The sequence below is a fragment of the Berghia stephanieae genome, chromosome 1, assembly GCF_034508935.2.
Source record: "Berghia stephanieae isolate SIO BIC M18660-M18661 chromosome 1, UCSD_Bste_1.3, whole genome shotgun sequence".
NCBI classification, from domain to species: Eukaryota; Metazoa; Mollusca; class Gastropoda; order Nudibranchia; family Aeolidiidae; genus Berghia; species Berghia stephanieae.
The window spans coordinates 71340171-71359698 of NC_088360.1; the positions used below are offsets into that span (position 1 = coordinate 71340171).

At 40.6% G+C, this 19528-nt stretch overlaps 2 protein-coding genes across 3 annotated transcripts in view; both read left to right on the forward strand.

The window, feature by feature from the left end:
• The window catches only part of LOC144981076 (transgelin-like), a 10977-nt gene extending 9927 nt beyond the window's left edge, over window positions 1-1050 (forward strand). Inside the window, exon 7 of the mRNA XM_078929195.1 lies at window positions 1-1050. This exon is cut by the window's left edge and continues 4 nt beyond it. Coding sequence (XP_078785321.1) covers window positions 1-677 — 677 coding nt within the window. The 3' untranslated portion in view covers window positions 678-1050.
• Window positions 1051-7730: 6680 nt separating this feature from the next.
• Window positions 7731-19528, forward strand: part of LOC144981106 (ATP-binding cassette sub-family D member 3-like) — a 54111-nt gene continuing 42313 nt past the window's right edge. Inside the window, exons 1-2 of one of the 2 annotated variants that reach the window (XM_078929238.1) lie at window positions 7731-7855; window positions 7979-8116. In XM_078929238.1, coding sequence (XP_078785364.1) covers window positions 8004-8116 — 113 coding nt within the window. In that variant the 5' untranslated portion in view covers window positions 7731-7855; window positions 7979-8003. The remainder of the gene's footprint in view (window positions 7856-7978; window positions 8117-19528) is intronic. The other variant, XM_078929256.1, reaches the window with a different exon arrangement.

Sequence of the window (19528 nt, forward strand, 5' to 3'; positions counted from 1 at the left end):
AAAAGAAGGGCTTTACGGGTCCAAGTTACGGCATCAGAATCTCTGACAAGAAAGAGCGTCATTTTACCACAGATCAAATCGCGAAGGGAAAGTTGATCATACCGATGCAAGCTGGCACAAACGTTGTCCCATCCCAGGCAGGAATGACACCTTATGGTTTTTCGAGACAGATTGTACCATCTGACAGCGAACAAACTGTTGTTTCTCCTTCAAGTTCAAATGTCATCAGTCTTCAGTATGGTACAAATACCAAGGACTCGCAGAAAGGAATGACACCTTACGGACTAGGCCGTCAAATAACTTTATCCACCTCAGATGAACCAGTTTTTGAAACAAACTCCGAGTCAGAGCAAACCGAAATCGATGCAAAATCTCCACCATCTTCAGACAGAACGGAAGAGGAGGAGGGCAACAATGATGATTTTGGTGATGAGAGTGAATGTAATCTCAAAGAAAAAGAATCTGAAAATAATGTGAATGAAGGAAATACAGAAACCGCCAACAAAAGCCTGAAAAATGATGACAATATGTATGCCAACGGTGATGGAGAAAGTGATGAAGTTAACCATAAAGAAAATGGTGATGACGAAGAGGTCAATGAAAACTCAAATTGTAAAAGTGAAGTAAATGGAAATGTCATTGAAGATTGTGATGTCATCGAGGTCAACGGATCTTAGATATATAAGAAATTGCACTGTATAAAATTTCATTGCTCATGCCTTAGTCCATCAACGTTCTAAAATGTCTCGCATCGTATTTATAACAAAAACGACTTGGAATGATTATGAATTCCAGGCCATGGCTTTCTTGGATTTTTTTATCATTGAGTTCTGTAAAATGGTTTGTCCAATGTTTGAGACCTCAACAACATTTTTTAAAACATCAGATAAAAAAACACAAAAAACAAAAATAAAAAAAAACAAAACAAAAACAAAAACAGAAAACAAAAAACAAAACAAAAACAACAAAAACAAAAACAAAAAACCCTCAACAATACCCAACAAAAACAACAAACAACAAAAAAAAAAAAAAAAAAAAAAAAAAACAAAAGACGAATTTCATATACCATTTTCAACACTTATCCTTCTGTGAAAAATTCAAGTTTCTGTTATGCCATTTCATATTGCTCGATTGTCTGTCTTTGTATAGATTTCATCATCAGCATCCCTAGACCACTCTGCCTTATTTATCTTTATCTAAAATATCAAATCACATCTTATACTAAGATATCAGTATCGTTTAAAGATGTACAGTTGAATCCTAATAAAGTCAACACCGCCAGACCAGAAAATTTAGTTGATTTTAAGCAAGTTGACTTTATTCACAATCAATGGAACACACATAGATAACACACATAAAGAAAAGAAAATGTAGGACCAACAAGAGTTTTTTTAAGCAGAAGTTGACTTTAAGAGTATTGACTATATGCGGATTCCATTGTATGCAATATAGAAAACTCATGGACTGGCTGCTTTTATAAAAAAAATTAGTGCAAAAATAGTAAATATTTGTTAAGTCCTTGTGTAATTGGATAAACTAAGGAAATGTAAAGTATCGAAAACAGTATGCACGCTTATGACATGTCATATTAATGTTTTAGGATCTGATGTCTTATCTTTTAAAGAAATAAATATCAACATAATTAATTGGAAATGACTTTTATTTTTTTCATTGATCAGAAGTTAGTTTTAGAGTTTAAAAAGCATCTCTGACTAAATTTTTAGACCGAGTCAGCGGGCAGGACAAGAAAGGTAGGACACATCGTTTCAACTATTTAAAGTATAATTTTGGTTGTTGGTCACAGACATTAAAAGAGAGTGAAGACTAGATCAGCGGAAGAAGGGGAAGTAGAACCATTCCCAGATTCACAAAGACTCTGGCACGAGACAACCAAAATGTATATACTATTTAAATATAAACCGGTAGACAATCGAATAGAGAAATGAAAACTTTCGAGAAAAGCATAAAAATAACACTTGATGAATCACTCTATTGAACTCTTGGCCATGGCATTGAAATATCAAGACAAATCACTTCAAGACAAGAGCAGAAAACAATACGACTAGGCACAATATTATATAAGGGACGGATAGGAGAAAAAAGCATCCACCAACCACAATCTCACTGAAATGATCGCTACAAATTTGGACGATTTCAAAATCTCCTTTTCTTTTCGTTTGGTCACCGGGCAATTAAAGACAGGTGGTTCAAGAATGCTTTTATTATACTCTTCTGATGACCTCGCCCGTGTCATTTCTAATCACAATAATATCTTATTCAAAATCTTTCTCGCTATGACTGGTTCTCGAATTAAAAAAATTACATTAAAAATTATCATTGTGGTCAAGATATCATAAAGTATCAAAATCTATTTTAAAAAAAGTAAAACCGTACGCGTATGGGAAATAAATATTTACAAAGGAAAATAAGGATGCCGCTAATATTTTTAAAATTATGCAATAGTAAAATAGGATTTTCCCCAAAACCAAATTGATAGCTAATACAAAATTTGACGCATTGAGACATTGAAAACGCGTTATTCTTGGTTCTCAAATCACCGACTTCTAGATAGCAATCAAATTTTACATATTGAGGAGTTTGTTTAGAACTCATAACATTCAATTTTATTGTTTGTTTACTTTTAGAAAAACATCATCTACAAACACATACCTTTTTCGGCTCGTTTCAGTTTACCACACAATTACGATCGGTTTAACATAGAAAAGGTTCACACATTCCACACATCTTGGAATCGAGCGATATCAACTTTTCGTGATATTTCTTGTTTCAAGACAATCCTCTGATAATTAGTTTTTCGAGATCAGATTCGGTTTACGACCTGGACTCAGCTTGTAATTACAGTATTGGGAAGATAGACAACTTTTCACCGTAAGAATTGAAACAATTGCTCAACAATCAGAGGTGTCGTCCATAGATTGGCTCCGAGTTGTTGAGGAGTGATTGTGTCGTGTAATCCTCATTATTCAAAATCATAATCAGAGTGAAATTTACAGATTATTTCATTTATGATATCAAGTTTAATTATTTAAGCTCGTCTTAAAAACAATACCCCCCCCCCCCCCAAAAAAAACCCAACAAAACAAACAAACAATAAACAAACAAAAACTAAAAAACAAAACAACAACAAGCCCCCCCCCCCCCCAAATAAATAAAAAAATAAAAAAACGGTAATACCGTTGTACAGGCGTTGTATATATATATATATATATATAATATATATATATATATATATATATATATATATATATATATTTATATATATATATGTTTATATATATATATATATATATATATATATATATATATATATATATATATATATATATATATATATATATATATATATATACAACGCCTGTAAAATGGTATTACCATTTTTTTCGATAAAGACAACGCTGTTAACTCATTTTACATCTGAGTGAGAGAATGTGAGAAAGGAGCGTTCTCCAAGGACTCAACTATGCGCTGCTCAGAGCGGGACTAAAATCCTGGAGCTTCTGGTCCGAAGGCGAGTGTCATACCACAAGGCCACATAGCCGCAAAAGTCTTTGGTCATTTCTTGCCTAAAACGTCCACTTTGGAGAACTTGATAATGATTTAGATAACCTGCGAACGGCTTCCCTTGGCTGCCGGACAGCTCCGGACGGCAATTAGTATTACTAATTGCCGTCCGGAGTCGTCCGGAGCAGAACGAGGAACTTTTGGAAGGTGGACGACTTCTGGAAAGATTCGTACATGTCTGGGGGGCCTCCGGATGGCTTGAGAACGCTTTTGGATGACCTTCGGACGGCTCCGGACGGCAATTAGTAGGACTGAGGTGAGGCAAACTTGTTGGATGATTGATCGCAGGATTAAATAATATGCTCACTATTTCTACCAACCAAAATAGTACTAACCCGGTCACAAAACTATGTGTAACTAGAGCTCTCTGGTGTACTTTAGCGTTTATTGATCTTATTCTACAAGCAAACCTACATCGTCAATGGAAAACTAATCACTAACATGAATTTTATCTCCGCAATACGTTTACTGTTACGGTATAAACCACAGAAACAAAAATGGTCAAAATATTTTTTTTAAAAACGCCTCATCGTTTCGTGGTGCCAAGATTGGCCTCTCAGATATCTAGGTGGCTAAGTTAAATCGTGCACTAAAACCAAATAGGTTAACTCATCTTGGTCTGAAAGGCAAGCTCAAAGGTCTATTCGGAAAGAAACAGGTCCGTGCCAATGTTATGTGTGTAGATAAAATACTTACACCAGATGAAACGTGTCAACACACAAAAACTATGTGTAATCTTAAACGTTTAATGTCGCTTTTTAATATATTTTCTTAAGGAACTAATCAATCAATAGGCGATCTAAAATCAATAGCAAAGGGCTGAGTGATAATTCGTTCTTGTATGTAATGTTTGAAAGGAGGAGAGAATGGATAGAGTGAGTACAGCTCTTCACTCACTCTCACTCACTCAATCCCATGACCGGATGGTCGTCGGGGGGGGGGGGGGGGGGGGGGGGGGACTTGCGTGAAGCAGAAGTTACAGTCTTCCTCCATGCCTGCCTACTGCTAGCCTTATGTCTGTCCATTCTTTTATATTGTCCAGCCACATCTTCCTTTGGCACTCTCTTCTGCGCTGGCCTTCGACTGTGCCCTGTAGGACTGTCCTGCTCAGGCTGTCGTGTCGAGTATGGTGTCCAGACCAAGACAGTTTTCTGCGCTTCACAGTCACTAGAAGAGGTTCTTGTGGGGGGGGGGGGGGGGGACTTGCGTGAAGCAGAAGTTACAGTCTTCCTCCATGCCTGCCTACTGCTAGCCTTATGTTGCAGCTCCGGAACCGATATCTCTGTCCATTCTTTTATATTGTCCAGCCACATCTTCCTTTGGCACTCTCTTCTGCGCTGGCCTTCGACTGTGCCCTGTAGGACTGTCCTGCTCAGGCTGTCGTGTCGAGTATGGTGTCCAGACTAAGACAGTTTTCTGCGCTTCACAGTCACTAGAAGAGGTTCTTGTGGGCCTGCCCGAGCTTCTATTTCTTCCAGGACGTCTTCGTTTGTGCGATGCTCCGTATATGACACTCGTAGCAGTCTTCTATAGTACTTGCTTTCAAACGCCCTTGTGCGCCGTTGTGCATCCATTGTAAGTGTCCAGGCTTCGCATCCGTACAACAAGGTTGACATTTACTTTAAGACTCATGCTACTTTTCCAAATCTTTGTTAATTGAGTCATCACTGATGTTGCCTCTGCAATTCTCTTTCGAATTTTAATTGTGCTAGTCCTATCTTTGCTTAGTGTCACATCGAGATATTTGAATGTCGTGACCTCTTTTAGTTTTGCACTTCCCACTATGATGTTTGTGTTCCTTTCTGCGTTGCTGTTCACCAAGATTTGTGCTTTTTCGGTGCTTATTTCAATTCCGTATTGCGATGCACATTCAGCTAGGCGGTCTGTTAAGTCTTGTAGTTCTGGTTCTGTGCCTGCCAGTAGGTCAATATCGTCCGCAAATCTTAAATCAGACAAAGGGGGCCGCCGATGGATATCGAGGTGTGGTAACCCTCCAGCACACCTTGCATGATGCTTTCAATATATTGAATCGTATCGGAGATAATATGCAGCCCTGTCTGACTCCTACAGTAGTGTTGAAAGGAGTTCCTAATAATTGGTCATTTATCAGGACTGTGCTGTTTGACCTGCCATACAATGCCTCTATTGTCTGGATGAGCCCTTCTTCAAAATTATATTTCCTCATCACATTCCAAAGACCATCATGCCAGACTCTGTCAAATGCCTTCCTGAAGTCTATAAAATTATGGTACAGCGCACGTTAGTGCTGAAGGCATTTCTCTGTGAGCTTCCTGTAGTTAAATATTTGCTCCACGGTACATCTTCCTGTTCTGAATCCTGCCTCTTCTTCAGCCAGTATTTCTTCTGTTCTAGATTTCATTCTGTTATGGATTATTCGGAGCATTCCTTTGCTTGGCTGGCTTATCAAGCTTATTGTTCTGTAATTCTTGCATTGTTTTAAGTTCCCTTTATTTGGGAGGGGTATGACGATGGATTGTGTCCATTCTTTGGGCCATTCTTTCTGATCTAATACCTTTTGGCAGAGCATTGTGAACACGTTTATTACTTCTTCTCCGCCGTATTTTAGCAGTTCAGATGGTATGTTGTCAATTCCTGGTGACTTATTAGATTTAAGGCTATTTATTGCTGCTTCAACTTCTTCCTTTATAATGGGTGGGGTATCGCTCACTTCCGCTGTATGGCAAACTGGACGAAGTACTGAATTGCTTGTATTTAGCTCTATGTTGTACAGGTCACTGCAGTATTCAGTCCATCTTTTAGTTACTTCATCTTTGCCATTTTTGTCTTCGATTGCGGTAGTTTTTGGTTGTACAGATTTTGTAATTAGCTTCAGTGTATTATAGGCATATTTGCTGTTTCCCCGATCCATTCCTTGTTCGATGTTACGGCATTGCCCCATCACCCATTTTTCTTTTGTGTTACGTAGTTTTTTTTCCTCACCTCTGTGTTTACTTGTTGGTACCTTGCTTTATTCTCAGCACTAACGTGTTTCTTGCTCTTCAGGTTTCTTCGTTTATCGCAAAGGAAAAAAGCTCTTGGATAAGTATAAATTTTGTTATCAATGTTACCCGGCTTCCGTTTCTTGATGTTATGCAATTAGCCAAAATGCACATTGCATCCGCCAGCCGGATATAACATACCAACACACAAAACCATGTGTAACCTTGAATGTTTAAAGTTTGATTGATAAAATGTAGTGAGAACTACTCATAAAATGGGTGGCTAAAATCAATAACAAAGAAACGAGTGACGTCAATTTTGTTCCTGCTATACTCGCAGCATCTGCCTGGCAGATGGAACGTACCAACGCATAAAACTATGTGTGGCCCGAAACGTTTTTAGTCTGGTTGATTTTACTGAGAACTAATCACTATATCGGCGGTCTAAATTCAATAAGAAAGCGCTGAGTGACGTCATTTCGTCCCTTCTATTAAATGTATTGACAGGAGGAGGGAGTGGAGGAGGGAGTACATGAAGTCTTGAACATGTATAAATTTGATGTAAATATTTATCGGTTGAGAGAGTAAACTGAGTGAAAATAGTTCTTCAAAATATATAAATTTGATGCATTGAAAGAAAAGGAGAAAGTACAGAGTGAGTAAAGTTCTTAGATATATAATAACAAACCTATATCTTTGATGTAAAACTAATCACCGAAGCCCCCACCCTTTGTCTCTCATTCATATAATAATAATAATAATAATAATAATAATAATAATAATAATAATAATAATAATAATAATGATGATGATGATGATGATGATGATGATGATGATGATGATGATGATGATGATGATGATAATAATAATAATAATAATAATAATAATAATAAAACACTACTACTACTACTACTACTACTACTACTACTACTACTACTACTACTACTACTACTACTACAACTACAACTACTACTACTACTACTACTACTACTACTACTACTACTACTACTACTACTACTACTACTAATAATAATAATAATAATAATAATAAAATAATAATTTTAATGAAAAGAGGTTGACGCAAAATGTACAGCTTGTTGCATCAGTTCACGTTGATTTAGACTCAAAACCAAAATGTCCGAAAAAGAAACGTATAAATTCATGAAATCCATTCAAAATAACAAAAACGAAGAAAGTGAAAGACGAAAAGAAAGAGAAAAATGGTCTTTGAACCTCGAACTCTGTCCCGAGTTTTAGTTTAGATCATAGACTTTGCACTTTGTAGCCTATGATCTATGAATCGCTTGTAACGGGTAAAGTAAATTCTTATATTTTCTGATAATGCTAATTACTGTGCCTTCGTCTTTAACTTTATGTTGTAGTTAATTCTTGATCAATTTTGTCTTATTCCCTAACTTCCTATTTTCGTTTCGCAGCATCTCTCTAGCGACTCCAAACAACATGGCGGCGCAGAGCAAATTTGTTGTTACTCCAAGGAATTCTGCTCTTCTTACAGCTGCAGGTGTAGCCGCCTACATTATTTTTAGACAATTCTCAAAACCGAAAAATTTAAGGTAAGTGCCCAACATGATAGACCTTATGCACAGTCTCCGACTCTAATAGAAAGAAAAACCAAACAAAACGTTCTAAATTAAATTTTCATTTTCGTAGAGTCAATTGCCAAGGAGTGAGTCCTTGGTAGTTGACGGTTCATCAATTGCCAAGGAGTCAAATTGGAACTCTTCAGCCGCATGTGGTGATTTCAGTCGGGCCTCAATCAGCGCATGTGGTGATTTCAGTCAAGCCTCGATTTGCGCGCATACGAATCTCGAACCCTGTCACTTTCTTTTCTTCCATTCGCCATTCACTCATTCCTTGTCAATCGTTGTGGAAAGGATCAAGTCCACACTTGTTGGCATTTGTTTTTAATTTTTATGTCTTTTCACGAATTCCAAGATGATTTAAAATAAGGAAAAGGCTAGCCGTACTTAATGACGGCTAGCCTGCCAGTCTAGGCGTACTTAAGTACGTCTAGCCTACCAGTCTAGCCGTACTTAATGACAGTCAGACTGGCTGGCTAGCCGTACTTAATGTCGTGTAGATAGCTTAGTTAGCCGTACTTAAGGATTGGTAGATTATTTATTATGTGCGATGGCATATTTTGCCTTCGCATGTCTTCACTGCATATTTCGTCAAAACCTTTTTTAACCGGATGTTTTTTCCCCATCACATGGAATTATTTGGGAAAACTGATCTCCGTGATAATACCACTCTACTAATCTATGTGTAACCTCAACCTTTTATAGTTTTGTCTTGAATACAATCAATGAAAACTAATCATTTAAAAAATGGCTAAAAACGATAATAAAGAACTGAGTGACGTCAATTTTGTTCTATCTCAAATGGGTAATAGCACTGGTGGTAGGGACTCAGTGGCTGGATAGCACTGGTGGTAGGGACTCAGTGGCTGGATAGCACTGGTGGTAGGGGCTCTATGGCTGGATAGCACTGGTGGTAGGGGCTCTAAGGCTGGATAGCGCTGGTGGTAGGGGCTCAAAGGCCAATAGCGCTGGTGGTAAGGACCCAGTGGCACATAGCACTGGTGGTAGGGACTCAATGGCTAATAGCGCTGGTGGTAGGGGCTCAAAGGCTAATAGAGTTGGTGGTAGGGACTCAATGACAATGGTTAATAGAAATAATAGTAATAGCGCTGGTGGTAGTGGGAGGGACTCAGTGGCTAATAGCACTCGTGGTAGGGACTCACTGGCTCATAACACTGGTGGTAGGGTCTCTATGGCTGGATAGCACTGGTGGTAGGGATTCAGTGGCTAATAGCACAGGTGGTAGGGTCTCTATGGCTGGATAGCACTAGTGGTAGGGACTCAGTTGCTAAAAGCACTGTTGGTAGGGACTCAGTGGCTAATAGCACTGGTGGTAGGGGCTCAATGGCTAATAGCACTGGTGGTAGGGGCTCAGTGGCTAATACTAATAGCGCTGGTTGTAGGGACTCAGTGGCTAATTGCACTGGTGGTAGGGACTCAGTGGCTAATAGCACTGGTGGTAGGGACTCAATGGCAAATAGCACTGGTGGAAGGGACTCAATGACTAATTGCGCTGGTGGTAGGGACTCAATGGCAAATAGCACTGGTGTTAGGGACTCAATGGCTAATTGCGCTGGTGGTGGGGACTCAGTGGCTAATAGCACTGGTGGTAGGGTCTCTATGGCTGGATAGCACTGGTGGTAGGGACTCAGTAACTAATTGTACTGGTGGTAGGGACGCAATGTCTAATAGCACTGGTCGCAGGCAGGAACTCAATGGCTGATACTGATAGCTCTAGTTAGGGACTCAATGTCTGATAGTTCTAGTGGTAGGGACTCAATGTCTAAAACTAAAAGCACTGGTGGTAGGGACTCAATGACTGATAGCACTAGAGGTAGGGACTCAATGGCTGATGGTAGGGATCAAAGTCTAATTAACACTGGTGGTAGGGGCTCAGTGACCAATAGTGCTGGTGGTAGGGACTCAATGGCAAATAGCACTGGTGGTATAGACTCAATGGTTAATAACATTGGTGGTAGGGACTCAGTGGCTAATAGCGCTGGTGGTAGGGACTTACTGGCTAATAACATTGGTGGTAGGGACTCAGTGGCTAATAGCGCTGGTGGTAGGGACTTACTGGCTAATAGCACTGATGGTAGGGACTCAATGTCTACAAAATCACTGGTGGTAGGGACTCAGTGGCTAATAACACTGATGGTAGGGACTCAATGTCTACAAAATCACTGGTGGTAGGGACTCAGTGGCTAATAACACTGGTGTTAGTGTTAGGGACTCAATGTCTACAAAATCACTGGTGGTAGGGACTCAGTGGCTAATAACACTGATGGTAGGGACTCAATGTCTACAAAATCACTGGTGGTAGGGACTCAGTGGCTAATAGCACTATTGGTAGGGACTCAATGGCTAATTGCGCTGGTGGTAGGGACTCAGTGCGTAATAGCCCTGATGATAGGGACTCAGTCTGTAAAAGCACTGGTGGTAGTGGTAGGGATAGTGTGTAATGGAGATCAAAACTAGGCAGTAAAATTATATGTCACCACTGACAGTGAATACAATTTTATGGAAAAAAAAATCCCACAGTGGAACGCACTACAGTCCGCTTAAAACAAACCATCTGAGCTAGGAAATATTTCACCTTTAAAGGGGGACCTATAGTCAAAAATCCGTTTTGTTTATTGCAATGCCAATATTGGTATTCCCCTGTTGTTTTTAGGTGGTAGGAGGTCTAATTTGATGACGAACACACACCAAAAAAAAAAAATTAAATGTGCAGCAATGTGGTCTTATGGTATGACACTTGCTTTCATATCGGAAGGTCCTGGGTTCGAGTGATTTCTTGTAAAAGGCTCTTTACTCATTCTCTCACCGTACCCTGGTGTAAAATGAGTACCTGGCCGTTAACAGTGTTGTCTCTGTCCAAAGAATTGTAATATCGCCTAACAGGCGTCATGTTCTGTCCAACATGTTAAATGTTGCTGTTGACCAGGGACCCCTTGTAAAGCGCTTTAAGCACATTTAGTGGATTTCGCGCTGTATAAAAAACCCAAAATATTTAAATGTCTTCAATGCCACAGACAATATAGGCTAAAATTAGACCAAACATCACCCCCCCCCCCCCCCAAAAAAAAAAAATAAATTCCTACAGTGATGCACCAAAAACCAACGGATACCTTCCAAATTTACACGCAATGTTTCCTACAGCAAGAGCAACATCATGATGGATAGGTTTAGCAAGTCTTGAAAAATTTATTTAAAGAATTGTTTTTCGATTACGATTGAAAATATGACACTCATGAAACGACAGGAAAAAAATCCAATTTAAAAATTCAAACTACTAAATTTTAGTTTAGCCCAAAGCCAAATCCATCATGATGCAAAACCCATCATACGAAAGATTCTGACAAATTTGAAGACAATCTGATGGAAAATAATCCAGATATGATGAATGAAGAATGTTAGAAAATCAGAAAATGATGCAAAATGGAATTTTGAGAAAAAACAAAATCTTTCTTTAATTTGATAAACAAGCTAATTTTTCAGACAACGTCCATCAAAATTCCAAAGTATAATCAATATATATAGAACAAGTAAATAGTAGAATTTTGTAAATTGATCAAATTCTAAAAAATATAATTGATTCGCCACTTAGAATTTTTTTTTTTGTTGACATCCATTTTTCATTTTTTAAAAAAATAATTTGGTGGTCAATTATGATTTATAGTTAATCTCATAAACTAATAATGTGATTGATGTTAAACACACAAAAAAATCCCCCCCCCCCCAAAAAAAAAAATACATCTTTAATATATTTTTTTTTTACATTTTAAAGGGGCACCCTATAGGCTAAAATGTGATTCTTTAGAATATGTTTTTTAATTCGACTGAAATTGTGGCGCTTATCGGCAGGAAAAAAATCAATTTTTAAAATTAAAAAAATCTTACATATTTAAATTTCCCCCAAAATACTTCCGTCATGATGCAAAACACACAAAAAAGATTCTGAATATATTTGAAAACAATCCAAAGGAAAATGACATGTATGATTGTTAGAAAATCAGAAAATGACATAAAACGGAAATTTGAGAAAGCACTAATTCGACATAAGCTGATCCATAAAATTTTCAAAATAATGAGCGTCATAGGACAAGAAATGACGAAAATTGAGTAGATTGATCTGTCTAAAAAATGTATAAATGATTCGCTAACCCATTCCCTAGCTAGAGAAATAAATGCTGAAAAATTAAAATATTTCCGTACTCTTTCATTTTATGGTCAGAGTTTATTTATACCTTACGAATTCATCATTGTAATCAGAAAAACTAATTATTTACCAGATTACTTATCAGTTGATTCCTTGATATATTAAAAATTCTCGAAATATGATTTCGCAAAATATCATATGACGCACTACCCTCATTTTTCAATTTTTAAAATAGGCTACTGCTTGTGAGATAAGTATGTAATCAACTTGAACTGCAAAATCAAATCTATTTTAGACAAGAAAACAGCTGAATGGTGATAATAGATCTAGCTCAGAATAAAAAGCAATAATTTTCTTTCGCAAACTCCTAGGAGAAAAATTTTCTTTCGCCTCCAGGAAAAAAGTCAACACCACTTGTTTGCGACTGTTGTTTCTGTAGTTCCACAAAGAGGGTTGATCTGGTTCTGGTTTGAAAAATGGAAATAAAAGAGACTTTTCATTAGCAATTTTAGACATGGCTATAAAATTAAAATCATTGTCATAAAATGAATTTATCATTCACATACCAATTTTTTTTAACTGGTCATCGTTCTCACCAACACAGTTGAAATTTCATTGGTTTTACATCCACAGGCCAAAACTCTATTAAGTTCATAAATACTAGTAACTCAATTCAAATAATCCTTTGTCAATTTCATTAAGAAAAATGAGCATTTACACCCGAGCATGCAAATCTCAAACTTGGTTCAATGCCCAGTTTTAAACCCTCTATTACATTAGTATTGGCAAAACTAAAATCTCAAACAAACTGGACATTCCCTTGTGGTCCATTGAATTTTTTTTTCGCGAATTGTGTTGAACTGGCCGAGAAAAGGAAATTGAATAGTCTCACTATCAACTCTCGACAGAGGTCATAATAACGGAGAATTATAATCATATGAATTTTATCAAGACCACCCACATTTTCATTTACCTCCCTAAAATCCTCAAATTTGGAAAACTCGAAAACACGAAAATCTCGAACAAATAGGCGTGGTCCCAACTTGTTCGAAATTTCCGTGCTCGAGTGTACTTCATTGATCACCAATAAAAATGTAAGGACGCTATGAAGATTTGAAAACAATACTAACCAGTTTCAAAAAGTGCTTGCAGATACTCTGCTCTGCTGGCACAGATGATGGTTTGCTGATTGATAAGATTGCCACAAGACATCTTGAGCCAGCTATCTTTCTTGATTGTCAGGACACCAGTACGATCAACTGAATTCTTTCCTGTTGGCTGTCGAAAAAAAAAAATTAATTAAATTCACTGCAGTGAAAATGGCACATACCAATGCCATTGCTTAAGTTAATAATTATAAATAATAATAATAATAATAATAATAATAATAATAATAATAATAATAATAATAATAATAATAATAATAATAATAATAATAATAATAATAATAATAATGAATAAATAAATTGAAAAAAAAGTAATATTAATAATGATAATAATACCCTATTGTTTTTCATTATTTGACAATACTGTATATCTACAGACTATGTGACACACTGTCATTGTCATTATCAATATCATCATCATGAGGCATTTCAATCCAACTCCAAAGTTCTAAAATTCGGGTCACAGCCACTAATTAGCTTAGTGCTGGAATGCCAAAAACTGGACGTTTACCAACTCCCACGATTTTAGAGTTACTGCCTGCCCCCCCCCCCCCCCCCCCCCCCCCCCCCACCACGTGCTCGGCAATTTGCAGTAACAATTTATACTTCTGGGCGAGTGGATCACAATTTGAGTTCCACTACCACTGCTGCTGCTCACTAAACTGCCCACCAGTCACCAGCCCAGTTGTTACAGTTACAGTTACACAAGTACTCTAGAAATAAAATCAACGAAGGATTAATCCATTTTAAGATCACATTGGAATGCAGAACACATGACACACGCGCCAGTCAGTAAGGCGTGTTGATATTACAATACAATTACATTCTCATTCATTCATATTATATCTCATCATAAATATCGCCACCGCTCGAATACTTTTTACTTTTTACTGTCCTAGTCCTGGCCTTGACTGAGAATTTTTTTAAAAAGAAAAGAAGAAAATCAAATTCTTACCTTTACAGAATCCTGACGAATAAAAATGGTGTCAGTCTCAGTCTCCAATTGCTTAACTGCATTTTGGCAATTGTTGATAAGATGAAAAATTGTCACCAATAGCGATGGCCATTATTGAAATACTACGTATTGAAATTGATGATGCTCGTAAATCGGAGAAAACAATCATGGCTTCGCGGTTGGCGCCACGGCCCACCACGGTCAAGGCCCCAGAATAAGTACGGCTAGACTCCTGTGCTCCCCGTACTTAATGACGTCTAGCCTGCCAGTCTACCCGTCCTTAAGTACGGCTAGCCACTTCGTTAAAATAATATCAAACAAAAATTACTGTTGATTTCGGATTCAGCGGGGAAAAAAAACCCCAGAAGGACGAGGTGGCAAATCCCTGCCAAGATGTCCTAGATTAAAAAAGAAAAGTAAGATTTCCTTTATTTTAAAGGAAATATACTGCACATCGTCTTAATACGGAATAATTAACGTAAAACATTTGTGCAACAAGATCAATCCGTGGCATTGATAGTAAATAGTTGATGATCTACCAACTGGCAAGGTCCGTAACAAAAAGAGGAAATATGAGAGAGAGAGGCGGGGGGGGGGGGGGGGGGAATGACAGAGAAATACACACACAGAGGAAAAAATGGCAGAGAGGGAAAAGAGAAAATGACAGAGAGAGGAGAGAGAGTGTGTGTAATAGAGGAAAAAAAGAGAAAACGACACAGAGAGAGAAAGAAGAGTAAAAGAGAGTATTAATTAATATTAATACATAACATCACTCTGTGGCAATGCATCACTTCGTGACACTAAAGGTACTCCGTGGCAGTGGCAGTTCAAAGTACACATGCGTAGTTGATGAACTGACACGGTCCTTGGCAATTGACGATTTGACAATTGTCAAGGTCCTTGGCAATTGACGCTACCTTTTATTTTTATGCACGCCGTTGACGGTGTATCTTAACTTAACGGATCGTTTTTATACACCTCCGTCACGCATGCGCATCCCACCCAATTTCATCAGCGATATTGTGTTTCTGTATTTGGACATGGCAGCAGCTTCTTATGGTTCACACTATTATGTTATGACGATCGACCCAATCAGCAAAGTCCGGTCCGCATTCGTGCACCGTCGCGAACCCGCCCGGTAGCATCGTCACAACACACCTTTCGACTAGATGCTCTGCCGTTTCGGGTTCTTGCCCACAGCGTGGACATAAAGGACAGGAAGTTAGACCCCACTGATGTAACGCACCGGCCGTTAGGCAGCTCCTCGACCGAAGCCGATTCGCAGCTACCCAGTGTCTCCTCTTACTGGTATCAAAGCCTGGCAACTTCTCACCAAGCTTAGAGGAGTGTAGGTCCCCGCCCCCACGAGGGATTGAATTCGTCCAAACCGACTTCCATCTCGTATGTGCAGCTCTGTCCGTAGTCAGGGATTCTGCGTACAAGGGTTGCCGGGACTTATTTCGGCTCGAAACGGGGGCACCGTTCATTATGCGCATGAGAGGGGTATCCCCATTCCCTCTCTCTTTGATCTTACTCAGCCAGTTTCCCGTAATGGTCTCCCTCCGGACATCGGGGGGCTGGATCGCTGCCATCACCGGGCCCCATTCTCTAGGGGTTGTTGCTAGCGTTCCCGACACTATGTGCATCGACTTGCGAAGTTTTACATCCACCTTCTCAACGTTTCTGCTTCTACCCCACACTGGAGCGCAATACTCCGCGGTGGAATAGCATAGTGCCAGGGCGGATGTTCTCAGGAGCGCTTGGCTAGCGCCCCAAGTCGATCCCGCCAGCTTCCTCAGAAGACTATTCCGCTTCTCTATCTTCCGGGCAACCCCTTCGAGATGAACCCGATAGGTAAGGCTGCGATCCAGCGTCACCCCTAGGTATTTTGGACGCGGCTCATATGGGAGTGGCTGGTCCCCGACTAGGACATTCAGTTTACGGGTGTGCCAACCACTGCATAAGTGAAATGCAGTGGCCACGGTTTTTGAAGTGTTCATCTTCAGGTACCACTTGTCAAAGTAGGATTTGAGTCTGGTGACGTCCTCGCTGAGTACGCTCTCGAGACGGGTCCACACTTTACTCTGAGTAACGAGTGCCCAGTCGTCTGCGTATCCCAGCCTCAGGGAGGAAGTGTTCGGCATATCGCTAATGTAAACGTTAAACAACATTGGCGCAAGTACCGACCCCTGAGGGACCCCATTCTTCAATTTCCTAACTTTGCTCGTGGCGTCTCCCAGCGCGACGTGGAATTGCCTTTCCCCTAAGATCGAAGAGAACAACTTCAAGGTCTTTTTGCACCTTATGATTATTGCAAGTTTGAGCATTAACCCATCGCACCAGACCGTATCGTACGCCGCTGATAGGTCTATAAACACAGCACCTGTTTGCTGTTTTCTCTCGAACCCGTGCTCAATATGCTCTGTAAGGGCAATGACCTGCTCCGTGGTGCACCTCCCTTCCCTGAAGCCTGCCTGCTCAGGTGGCAGGGCAGCGTCTAGGACCGGCCCCCATCGGTTTAATAGAACACGCTCCAACAGTTTGTAAAGACAGCTCAGCAGCGATATGGGTCTGTAACTGTCTGCCTCCTTCGCCGGCTTCCCTGGTTTCAGGATGGCAACTATCTTCGCATGCTTCCACACTTGTGGAAGCTTTCCGTTTGCAAGGATGTCAGACATTGCCTCTGCTAGCCAGGCCCGTGCCCTGGGGCCCAGATGCGTCACCATATCGGGATATACACCATCTATCCCAGCTGCTTTGCCGTTCTTCACTTCGCTAATGGCTGCACCCACTTCTCGGGGACTGAACGGGGCCGTCCAGTCCGACTCCTCCGCAGGTAGCGAGTCCAAAATCGTACGGTACGCCTTGCGGACACCGCGCTCAAAAGCCTGATTAGGGACCCGCTTGCTACGGTTCTTAATATTCTTGGCAATTGTGTCTGCCTCGCATTCCGGTGCAGCCTTCGCGAAATTCCGATCTGGGTCCAATTTCTTTATCAAACGCCAAGCGTGGCGGCTGGAGTGTGTAAAGTCGAGACTTTCCACGGTCTCCTGCCACCGTTGCTTCCTTCCCTCTGCCAGAGACTGGAGTAGTCTATCGGCTGTGTCCTGGGACTGGGTCTGCTGGTACTCTCGGTACAGCTCTTCCGACTCTGCTGTCCAGCAAGGGGTGTAGAATTTCCGTTTGCCCCGTGGAATAGAGCGTTGAGCGCTCTTAACCAGTAGCCTACTAAATCTGGTTATATTCTTGGACTTGGGAGGAATGGCAGGGCAGACCTGCTCGATATAGGAACTGAATTCCTCCCAGTCAGCCTTCCTGAAATTCCATCTGCAAAGTGGGAGATATGCACCCTCGGTATTGTCACCCCAGCTGTGACAAGAACCGGCCTGTGCTGGCTATGTGGAAAGTCCCCGAGGACTGTCCGCTTCACCTGCAACGGTTCACCGTTCGCGCCTTTCGTTACGAGGGTGAGGTCTGGAGTATACTCCTTCTTATGGCGGGTACCCCGGAAGGTACCCTTGGCTGTAGGATCGTACACTAGGTGTAGATCATTACAGTCCATCCATGAGCGGAGTTGTCTTCCTGCCTCGTTGCAGTCTCGGTAGCCCCATTCGTGATGGTGGCTATTAAAGTCTCCCAGACAGATGGAAGGATGGCTGACCACCGGTACCGGTGGTGTAGTCCAAGTCGCTCTAGGTGGTTTGTAAATATTATGCAAACACAGTCCACCTACTTCCACGGAAATTCGGTTCACCCCATTGCTGTCCGTTACGCTCTCAATGACCCTTACCTTCGATGGCTCTTTAGCGTAAACGCTAACCCCTCCTTTGAGCCTCGAAGTGTCCTCGCGTTGGACCACCGTATAGCCTGGGATCTGGAATCGGGAAGATTGCGCGCCTGAATAAAGGTGGGTCTCCTGTAAAAGGAGGATATCAACGCAATGAACGGCCAGTAGCTTTGATAAAAGCTCATTTTTTGCCATACTCTGGCTCTCGACGTTCAGGGACAATATACGCGTCAGTTCGCCATCCCCGCCGTCGCATTTTCCAATCGGCAGGCCGCGAATCGATTGATGCATGGGACGTTTGCTTTTTTCTCGGACGTGCCGACGACCCGGGCGACACGAACGCGGTATTATTTGGCTAGGCGGCAGACCGCTTCGCCATTGACGGGACTGTTTGGGACTCGACATAAGGACAATAGTGTGGCGCCCGGGATAGGGCTGATATTCGGGCACCGGGTTTGGATCAAATTTAGTCACACACCGGGGCGAGCAGCTCATGTGGCTCGTTGGCTCGATACCCGGGATGGTCTCGTGACGGTCGACCGGGATTTACACCTTTGCCCTCCCGTGTGCCTCAAGCCCCCTCACCAACTGCAAGGTAAAGATCCACGAGGGGGTGGACATGGCGAAAGTTATATTGTGACATCTATAGGATGTTTTTGTTAATAAATTTATCGGAGTGTCTACGTACATGACATGGTAGCCTTGCACCTAGCCCCAGAATCTACGTACAAGGTAACCGGGCACCTAGCCCCAGAATCTACGTACAAGGTAAGTGGAAGTGGAAGTGGGCACCGGTAAGGTAAGGGGTAAGGAAGTCAGCACGAGTTTTGAAAAGAAGTATCGTCTTGAGTGACTCGTATTGTAGTCAAGGATAATGATTTACAGTATCCATTTATGTAGAGAGCTGCGCCGGGGTTACCAATACTTAGCTTCTTTATCCTTACCAATCATTCGTTTGGACAGAAAAATAAAAAAAACCTTAAAGCTTACCGTTAAAAGCAGTTTAGATTTGAAGATGCATTTGTTTACTATCAAAAAACATTCGGTACTAGACAATCCTTGATGAATTTCAAAAGTTGTGTTTGAAATTATATCGTAAATTTTTTCATGATTCATTCCTCGCGAAATTGTGGAAGCTTACGTCTGTTTTCAAGGTGTCGTTGCAAAAAAAACAAAACAAAGGTTTTTAAAAAAGGTTATTGAGAAAATGATACGGAAAAAAGTGTCCCTAGATAGGTATGCAATTTGGTGCATAAGTGCAGTAAAAATTGGTGCGCAAAATTAGTTCGTAGCGGATGCGAGACTGTGTGTCTGT